At 33.4% G+C, this 10423-nt stretch overlaps 1 protein-coding gene and 1 non-coding gene across 2 annotated transcripts; one reads left to right on the forward strand and one right to left on the reverse strand.

The window, feature by feature from the left end:
• Positions 1-1943: 1943 nt before the first annotated feature.
• Positions 1944-2050, forward strand: LOC128296013 (small nucleolar RNA R71). Its single transcript, XR_008286561.1, has one exon. It is a non-coding gene; the product is annotated as a small nucleolar RNA R71 (small nucleolar RNA).
• Positions 2051-4958: 2908 nt separating this feature from the next.
• On the reverse strand, positions 4959-5983 carry LOC108483933 (uncharacterized). Its single transcript, XM_053031084.1, has 2 exons — positions 5636-5983; positions 4959-5344 (listed from the first exon to the last, which is right to left on the reverse strand). Exons 1-2 carry the CDS (start codon positions 5869-5871, stop codon positions 5224-5226), a joined length of 357 nt encoding a protein of 118 aa, XP_052887044.1. The 5' UTR covers positions 5872-5983; the 3' UTR covers positions 4959-5223.
• Between the last annotated feature and the right edge of the window lie 4440 nt (positions 5984-10423).

A 10423-nucleotide genomic window follows, 5' to 3' on the forward strand; every position in this document is an offset into this window, starting at 1 on the left:
ATAGCACATGGGCTTCTAATTGCTATGTTGTTTTTATATCTTGCATTGGTTATTCTATATCATGCTATGTACATTATTGTGGCATATTATTGTATGTCTTGTTTTGCTTGTGTGATTGTTATATTATCATTTTCGTCATTGTATTATTAATCAATTGTTCTCCATGCATTATTATAATCGAGTTGCATTTTTAGGTTAGCTATATTTAATTATTAGTTTGTTAATTGATTGTATCTCACATGTGCCTATTACCCCATATCATCATTTTCCACTTGTTTATGAAATGTGGTTTTACAAAGTCTAAATTTTACGATTAATTTCGTCCTATTTCAAATCGAATTAACGCGTTTAAAGCTAGTTTCACAATTTTTAAAAATTCTTTAAAACGAAGACGAGATTCGATATTTGGCAATTCGCGGAATCGTGCCCTAACGTGTTGGGTTGCAATTTCTTGTTTGCTCAAAATAATCAAATAACCCTTCAAAATTTCACTCGTGTCTTCTAAAGATTCTTAATACTCGGTGTTTGACAATTCGAGAATCATGCCCTATCGTGCTGGGTTGTGATTCCTCGTTTGGTCAAAACAATCGAATATTCCTTTAGGTTTTCACTCATGTTCTTTAAGAAAACACTTTAAAACAAAGGTGATGTTCAATGTTTGGCGATCTAAGAATCGTGCCCTATCGTGCTAGGTTGCGCTTTTTCATTGGTTCGAAACAATTGAAGATCCCTTCGGAATTTCACTCACATTTTCTAAAAAACTCTTAAAAGCGAAAGAAAGGTTCGATGTTTGACAATTCGGGGAATAGTGCCCTATCGTGCTGGGTTGCAATCTTCCGTTTGTTCAAAGTAATCGAATATCTCTTCGGAATTTCACTCTAATTTTCTAAAGCGAAGCAATGGTCAATGTTTGGAAATTCGAGGAATCGTGCCCTACTGTACTGGGTTTCGGTTTCCCGTTGAACTAAATAGTGAGCATCCTTTTGTGATTTTCAAATTAAAAATTTTCAGACGTCGAAACAAGAAGATTTTTGGCAACCGACTCGGGTTATTCAAATGTTATTTAAAAAGAACCACATTTCAAAAAGATTTTTTAATTTTAGACATAAGGACAGTATTTAATCGATTTGGGTACCAATTTTGGGCGTAGTGAGGGTGCTAATCCTTCCTCATATGTAACTGACTCCCGAGCCCGTTTTCTCATATTTTCGTAGACCAAAATCACTGTTTTAGTAAACCAAAAATGTTTTATTAAAATAACCAAATCCTTAAGTGATCCGATCACACCAAAACGAATGATCGGTGGTGACTCCATATTTCTGTTTTTCAAAAGTCGATAGCCCCCATTTCATCAAATTTAAAATTTTAAAATATTTGAAAAAAGGGTGGTTTCGACACATACTAGGGGTAAAATTAAGGACAAGGGCGTGTGCTCGGCCGTGTGAAAACCCCTGTAGCTTTAAATTGGAAAATAAATCCAATAATTCCACACGGGTGTGGGACATGGGCGTGTCCCCAAGCACACGGGCATGTGCATTGCCTCCACGTGGGCGTGTGAGGCTTTAACCTAGAAATTTTCTTAGAATTTTCGTAAGTTTTTGGTTTAGTCCCTCTGCTAATGATGTATGTTTTGGGCCTCGTAGGTCCATAATAGGGACAAATTGACTTTAATTGATTGGTTTTAGTTTGAATAAAATTTTGTGGCCCGATTCTGTATGTTTGGTTCTACTTAAGTCAGGTAATACCTTGTACCCTGTCCTCGCATCGGATACGAGTAAGGGGTGTTACACATTGTGGATTATTTTTTTGCCATGTCTTCAATTATCCTGACAGCCTCTTCAAGTGACTTACTCAATAGTGTTCTATTAGTTGCTACATTGGGATTACCTATGATTGACTCTCTTAGCCCAATGTAGAAAGTTTGGATCAATAACCAATCTAGCACTTGGTGGTGAAGACACTTCTTATGCATGTCCTTAAACCGTTCCCATTCCCCACGTAGAGTTTCCTCTTCATATTGTTGAAAAATAGTGATGTCGTTCCACAACTTGTTTAGATGCACTTCCGCAAATGTTGATTGGGATATTCATGGGAAAAACCAAAAATATTAAATAGCATAGACTGTCTGAATAACCACTAGCTTAATCTCAATGTTGTTTGCTTTCACAATTGGAAAGTGAATATTAGGTTTGAGTCTTTCATCATGAGGTATAGCATAGTCTCTAATAGATCTCGGAGCAACTAGAGCAGTGTGAGGAACTCATACATTAATTTGTCCATTAACTTTATCATTCTCATTGGGGTTAGCCATGGTTGACTCTTCAAACTCAATATCGAAATTGATATTTAATCGTTTGAGCCTTCGTAAGACCTCAATTTCTAAATCAAGTGATAAAAACTCTAGATTTTGACTTCTGCGCATAGAAAAGCCAAAAGAACTTAAAAATAAAAATAAATTTGAGCTAGGCGAAAAGTAATTAAAACTGTTAACTAAATTAGCAATTGATTCTCCTGCAATGACACCAAAAAACTTGTTGAACAAATATCACACACTCAAGTATACGTATCATGACAAGTAGTATAAAAAGATTGTTGTCATGGAGAGCTTTTACTAATTATAATGCTAATCACCAATTATTACTTTTAAGCTATCCAAATAATTTGATAATAGAATATTTCAAACTAAATCTAGTAAATAAAAATTAGCAAAGCAAAATAAAATGAAATAATCAATCAAAGCTTAGAATTACAATTTCAACCAATAATGTATTAGCTAATTGTTCTATCTGTACTGATTTATCTAATAGAATTTATTGCTAACATAAGATACTAAATTCCCTTAAGTATCTTTAAGCAATTAAAGAACTAACTTAATCTAATTACTAAGCTATAATCTCATGCCAATAAAATAGACCAAATTGATTAAGAACAAATCTCAATTTTGCTATCCAAGGTAATCGAATATATTCAGTATCTTAATTACAAATCAATATTTGACCAATCTAATTTAGACCAAGAGTTATTCATTTTAATTTCTTTAAGTTTTTCAAATTAATAGTTAGCTAGTTTGTTATTAATAAAGAACAAAATGAATAAATAACCAAATCTCTATAAATAAAAATTAAAAGATATGAAAGAAAAATATTCAATTAATTACCCATGGAATTCATTACACCTACAAAAGAAATTTGGTTAATGGAAATTTTGAAAAACATCTGAAAATAACGTAAGAGAATTAGTCATGAAAAGGAAACAAGAAAAAATAGAGAAGTTGAAGTTGCTTGATGATTTTCATCGAACCTTAATACTTGAAGGCTTTGGCAGCTACTATCCCCCAAAAAAAAAAAAAAAAATCCTCCTTTGAGGTTTACTCTCTTTTTCCCTTTTATATACTATCAAAACCCTTAAAAATGATTAGGTTATCGCATCGCTTCAGTGAACGAATTTTTCGCTAAAGAGAAAATCTGTTTTTGTTTTTATTTTTATTTTTATTTTTGCATAAATTAAGTTATCCTTTCTTCATATTTTGTTGGACTTACAATGGGTAAAAACACTTAAAATGAATCTAAATTAATATTAACAATATATAATGAACTTAAAGTATAATTTAAATATAAATAAAATAAAATTCTTAAAAATATACTAAAAATTAACCTAAAAATTAACTAAAATCCTACTAGAATAAAAGACAAATAACTCTAAAATAATAGAATTATCGTTCATATATAATATTTACTAGCTATTATGGTTGCATTTGCATAAAGGAAAAATAATCTTTGATGTACTGAAGATATATAATATTATGTAGTTGAGTAAATTAAATTATTACATTTCATAAAAAAAATTAAAACTAAATTTAGTCAACTTCATTCTAGTAGTGCAAAAGTGAATAATATCCAACCATTAATCAAAAGCTTCATTATCTATCATTGCTTGGCTTTAATTTACATCAATCCGCATGGTGAAAAGGAGGGAAATAAACTTGGAATCTCATCTTTGATAATGAGCAAAAGTTTTGCAAAGAAAATAAGATAAGCGGGTGTCCACTAAGATGTGGGTGTTGAGTATACTAAAAAAATAATCAAGTTTATGCCTATAACTACAACTAATCATAGGAAAAGATGGACAGTAGTTGGAGAAATTCTCACAACCCTACACATCAAAAGGGTGGCATTAATTTTACCCTGTGGAGATACTTTCCCTCGTCGAATTGAAGGGTCATTTCCCAATAACATCAACAATCAAACTTTATCAAATTCCATTGCATCTACCTTTCAAAAAAGAAAGAATTCTTTGGTGGGAGATTGAATTGAAGAGTAGTGGTGGTGGAGAAAGAGGTGGCAAATGCCCCCATAGGCATTATAGTCCTTGTCATGTGGGTATTTATTTTTCATGCAAATTACCAAAAAGAAAATGAAAATAAAAATATTAGTACAACTTTATTTGTCCCTAGCTAGCAGATGTGAATTATATCATTGATAAAGAGTCAACTTCAACTTACTCTTGTCTTAGTTGGTTAAATTTCTAATCGTTGGAACTTCATTGAAAATGAATGATTTTCTTTACCCCGAAACCAGGCTGGCCGGTCGTGGTTGCAACGCAACTATGACTAACTGTGGCCACACTTTTAGTGTCAACAAAATAATCCAAATCAGTCGGATTTTAATCCCAACTAGCCTTACAACACTTGTTTTTTAAAATTAATTTCTAATATAGGCTTAAATTTTAAATTCTAAATTTCAAGACAATACACTTCTAAATTTAATCAGAATTTTAAAATCTTTAATAATATATATATATATATATATATATATTGAGACCTTCTAGCTAGCACACTAGATTATGCTCGACATGATACAAATATATTTTAAACAAATATAAAATATATAAAATATTTTAAACATGATTATAATATGAGAAAATACTATAAATACAATATAAAAACACAAATTACCATATTTACTAAAAGAATTATTCTTAAAGAGTTTTCTAATATAATTACAGATACATGTATAAATTACAAATAATACATGTAATGGGCCAATTTAGCCCGGACCCATATAAATACAAAACCAAAAAATAATAAACAAAAAATACATTAACAATCCAATAAAAGCCCATCAGTCCAAGTTACATAACCCATAACCCAATTTTAAACCCAAAATATTACAAACCCAAATTCACAAGGCCCAATAGGCCTAGAATGTTAAGCCAAGACAAATCCTAAATCACCCCCTTTCTCCTGCGTCGCAATAGCAATCGGATAGCAGCTCCATGCCTCCTACGCCCCAGCATCCTGGCGCCACGCCCACGCTCTCGTACACACACAAACACCACCCCGTACCTGCAAATATAGAAGAGACAACAGCAGCAGAAACAAACAAAAATTGTATTTCTTATTTTTATTTCCTTTTTATTTTCTTTTCTTTCCGGCTATAAAGCCAACAATTCAATCTTTGTAATGGTTACGGACAAAGGCAACAAAAACAAATACGAAAAAGAGAATACAAAAACAATACAAAGCAAAGAAGGTGATTTTTGAATCTTCTTCGTCTTCAATATTTTTTTCGCATATGTCCTGCCTTCTTTAGAACTTTTAAAAAAAACGGGGAAGAAAGAGGAGCGAGAAACTTACCTTCGCGGACGCATCAATGAAATCCTCGTCTTCTCCATCGAAGTCAGGGTTAGAGATGCGAAAGGAAAAGGTTTTTTAAGCGTCGATTCTGATGGGAACAAAGAGGCTTTTGAGTCACTCACCAATTTTGATGGTGAACTGACGATTGAATGGCCCTGGGTAAATGAAGGTTGCTGCGCCAAAACCCTAACAATTGGGTATTTGGTCTGCAGCTTGGAGAAATGGTAAAATGCCATTCATTTGCTTGAGGTTTTAAGCATGCAGCAAAACGGCGCTGTTCCTAAGGGGAAGGGTCTGCGCATCAACCCGCTCTAGGACCCAGACCCGTGCCTTCTCGCTGCAAATGGGATATTTGCAGGCTTGGTCCTCCTCTTTCACGTGCGCATTCAATCGCGCCTTATCTATGCCGCTTCGATTCTTTTAAATTGGCCCATTAATTCGCGCGTGTTTGCATTTTAGTCCGCGCTGGTGTGCTGCACTTTGGGAGCCTGGAATATTTCCAGTTTGAGCCCCTGTGCAATTGCTCACTTTACCTTTTGACCCTTTTATCATTGATGATTTATTTTCAAGTCACCCCTTTGTGTTTTGGTTTAACTTTAATTAAATCCCTTCTATTTTTTTTTACTATTTTTTACTTTATGATTCATTTTTGTCTCAAAGGCACTTTCGACATTATCATTCTTGTTTTACATTGTATATTATTTTAATGCTTTTCTTTTGTTTCTTTTTAATCGCTATTATGTTGTTTGTTTTTTATGCCATGCTATTACAATATTTTTGCCTGATGCTTTGTAAATATCCTTGTATATATTACCATTATATATGTATACATATATGTGCCATATAATAAAGTTCGTTTTATTTTATGCATACTATTAATCTCATATTATTTTATACTTATATTTCCTTTTAAATTTGTTCTTATATTCTATTATATAATATATCTTTTAAATTATTATCATGTGAACATATATGTTTATTGTTGCCTATGTTTAATCAGCATATACTTCTAAATCTATACATTTTATACATATAGCTTTCTTGTATATACAAGTATGTCCTTAAATCTACTATGTAGCTTTTAATAAGATTCACTTAGCCCTATACATATTATTTAAATGTTATTTTGCATGTATTTGCTTTTAAATTTATATATATATATATATATATATATATATATATATAATTCACTTATTATTTTAATAGATTTGCTTATGTTAAAACACAATCTGCTTTGTAATTTATCAAGTATTTTCAATATACATATATGAAATAATTTTAGAAACTTCATTTTGTAATCATTAATTATTATTTTGAATATTCTTTTATATTATATTACTTTTGTGTTTTATGTGGCCTATTATTTAAATGTTTTGGTATAAAGGCATGTGTAAATTTTTTTAGACTAATTTAAAATTTATATTATTATTAATTTCATGATCTTTCTACAATAAACTTACATGTATATATATTTTATAAAACTATTTTGTGTGTTATATCTCATCTTATATCCTTATTATTCTTTTGTATTGTATATTATTTAAATTATCATGTATTTTGTTAACTTTTAAATGAATTAGCGTATAAAATGTTTTATATACAATTTAACTCAAACTTTCATTCTATAATATCTATTTCAAAATCATACATCTATCCCTAGTTTTTTTATACAAATTTGTCAATCTACATTTTATGTGTTCATTCATTCATTGTTGTTTAAAATAGTTTATACCATATCACTCCTTCGATTTGCATTTTATTTTGTGTATCTAGTGGTAGTCATATTATATTATGCTATGCATGTTATCGTTGCATATTACTTATTCATTGTTTTACATTGTCATTATTCTCCATGCATGGTTGAAATTGAGTTATATTTCCAAACTAGTTATGCTTATTCGTTTAAGTTCTTGTAGTTGATTGTATTATCTTCATTTCTTTTCATGGTCGTATTTTTATGCATACACATATTACCCCATTTATCGTTTTCCACTTGATTTTTGAAATGTGGTTTTATAAAAACCAAATTTCGTGATCAATGTCGTCTTATTTCAAATCAAACCAATGCATTTTAAGCTAGTTTCACAATTCTCTAAAAATCTTTTAAAAAAAGAAGACGAGATTTGATATTTCTCAATTCGCGGAATCGTACCCTAACGTGTTGGGTTGCAATTTCGTGTTTGCTCAAAATAATCGAATATCCCTTTAAAGTTTTACTCGTGTCTTCTAAATATCCTTTAAAACGAAGGCAATACTCGGTGTTTGATAATTCGGGAATCATGTCCTATGGTGCTGGCTTGTGATTTCTCGTTGTTCAAAACAATCAAATATTCCTTTAGGTTTTCATTCATGTTTATTAAAAACCTTGCAAAATGAAATCGATATTCGATGTTTGGCGATTTGAGAATCAAGCCCTACCGTGCTGGGTTGCGCTTTCTCTTTTGCTCAAAACAATCGAAGATCTCTTCGGAATTTCACTCGTATTTTCTAAGGTGAGGCAATGTTCGATGTTCGCAAATTCGAGGAATCGTACCTTACTGTGCTGGGTTTCGATTTTTCGTTAGACCAAATAGTTGGGCATCCTTTTGTAAATTTCGAATTATAGACGTCAAGAAGATTTTGGTAACCCACTCGAGTTATTTAAACGTTATTAACAAGAATCATATTTCAAAAACATTTTAATTTTAGACATAAGGACAGTATTTAATCGATTTGGTACCAATTTTGGGCGTAATGAGGGTGCTAATCCTTCCTCATACGTAACCAACTCCCGAGCCTGTTTTCTCATATTCTCGTAGATCAGAATCGTTGTTTTAGTGAATCAAAAAGCATTTTATTAAAATAACTAAATTCTTAGGTGACCCGATCACACCAAAACAAAAGGATTGGTGGCGACTCCAAGTATTTATTTTTCAAAAGTCGATTTCCCCCCTTTTTTTAAATTTAAAATCTTTAAATCGAGGGATGGTTTCGACAGCTTGGCGACTCCGCTGGGGACTGAACTTGAGAGTCAAGCCATAAAAATCGATTATTTACTGTCCTTTTTGTTAAAAGACCAAAAATTTATTTTAAAAATCATGTATTTTTCAATTGCATTTGATTGTATGTTTGTTTTGGTGCAAGTCTTGTAGAATAGCACTGCATTTCATTGCATGACCACTGTGGTCACACCTTCTAAGTGGGAGTAAAAAACTACGCTTTCGTGAGGTTTTCACCTCCGCATGGGCTAGTGGATTGCTTCCGGGGTACATCCATACCTATGATTTCGTGAGATTTTCATCTCCGTATGGTCATAGGGAAATGTATCCCCCCAAACCGAACTCGATCTATATGAGCCTATAATGGGTGAGGATTGAGGAATCTGCTGGTTCGGGTACCTTATCCTTAGAACTAAACCACATATAGTGAACCTTAGGAGCTATCCTTGGGTGGAGCCGCGTCGAGCCTTAGTACTTACCCGTATATGTGTTATAATCATCATTTATGTGCTTGCATTCTATCGCTATTATTTGATACTAACCGATGTTTTGTTTTGATTGTCTTTTTTGCATGACATTGCATACTAAAGGAGGCGTTAATCCATATTCAATTACTAAGTTAGAAAATTTGACATGGAGAATGAATTTCTTAGTAAAGTCGAGGATAATGCGGCCGTTCGTGCTTGGTCGGAGAGGCTACAATCTGAGAGAGGGGATAGCTTGGCAGAAGGGTATGTGTCGGAGCTGCAAGATTTCACTCGCGTCAATGTAGTACAGAATGAGCTGCAAGAGTTGAGAGACATTTGGGCTAGTTGGGATGAAGGGATCAAGCAGTTGTTTTACCAAAACTACGGTGACATATCTTACCTGCTAGACATTAGAGTAGATAAGCATTTGTTCTGAGCCTTGGTGTAGTTTTGGAATTCTGGTACAAGTGTTTCACTTTTGGAGAAGTGGATTTGGTACCTACCATGGAGGAATACACTACGCTACTTAGGTGTCCAAAGATTCAGGTCCGGAAGACTTATGTCTGGGTTTTTAGTAATCAGGCTTTTGTGAAGAAACTGATGGGCATTTCTGGGATGAGCGAGCCTTGGGTCACTGCTCGGATTCAGCAAAAAGGAGATAGCAAATGTATCCCTTTGGAGAATTTGTGAGATTTGATCTTGACCCATCCAGACGAAAGAAAGAGGGTCGATATATTTGCCTTAAGCATCTACGGATTAGTGATCTTTCCTAAGGCTTTGAGGCACGTGGACGAGGCGGTCATCGACTTGTTCGATCACTTTGAAAAGGGAATCACACTGGTACCGGTAATATTGGCAGAAACGTTCAGGTCTTTGAGCTCATGTCGGAAGACAGGTGAGGGGCGGTTTATTGGATGTGCTCAATTATTGATGGTATGGTTTCATGGGCACTTTTGGAAGGTAGACAAGGTTTCCTATCGAGTCTTTTTCGAAGGTTATTCCCCTTTGAAAGAAGAGGCAGCTATACAGAGGAGAGAAGATATCTCGGAGGAGAAGTGGATGGATATTCTTCAACACCTCAAGGATGGGGATATCGAGTGGAGAGCTTATTGGATGGTCCCTGACGAGATCATGTACCGATGTGGTAACTTTGATTGGGTGCCACTGTTAAGAATCTGGGGAGCTACCGGGTATACTCCGTTAATAGCCTTGAGGCAATACAAGTCGAGGCAGTTTGTACCCACGATCTACGGACTTGCTCAGAGTGAATTCTCGTTTAAAGGTGCTCACTATAAGAAGAGAGTTCGGAAGTTATCGAATGCTTGGAAGCAAACTTGTTGGAT

Source organism: Gossypium arboreum, chromosome 7 (genome assembly GCF_025698485.1).
Source record: "Gossypium arboreum isolate Shixiya-1 chromosome 7, ASM2569848v2, whole genome shotgun sequence".
Classification (NCBI taxonomy): domain Eukaryota; kingdom Viridiplantae; phylum Streptophyta; class Magnoliopsida; order Malvales; family Malvaceae; genus Gossypium; species Gossypium arboreum.

Coding starts and splice junctions, on each gene's coding strand:
- LOC108483933 (XM_053031084.1), bottom strand. CDS start 5,871: ATGGCATTTTACCATTTCTCCAAGCTGCAGACCAAATACCCAATTGTT. Junction 5,345..5,635: donor TCATTGATGCGTCCGCGAAG/GTAAGTTTCTCG, acceptor CTATATTTGCAG/GTACGGGGTGGTGTTTGTGT.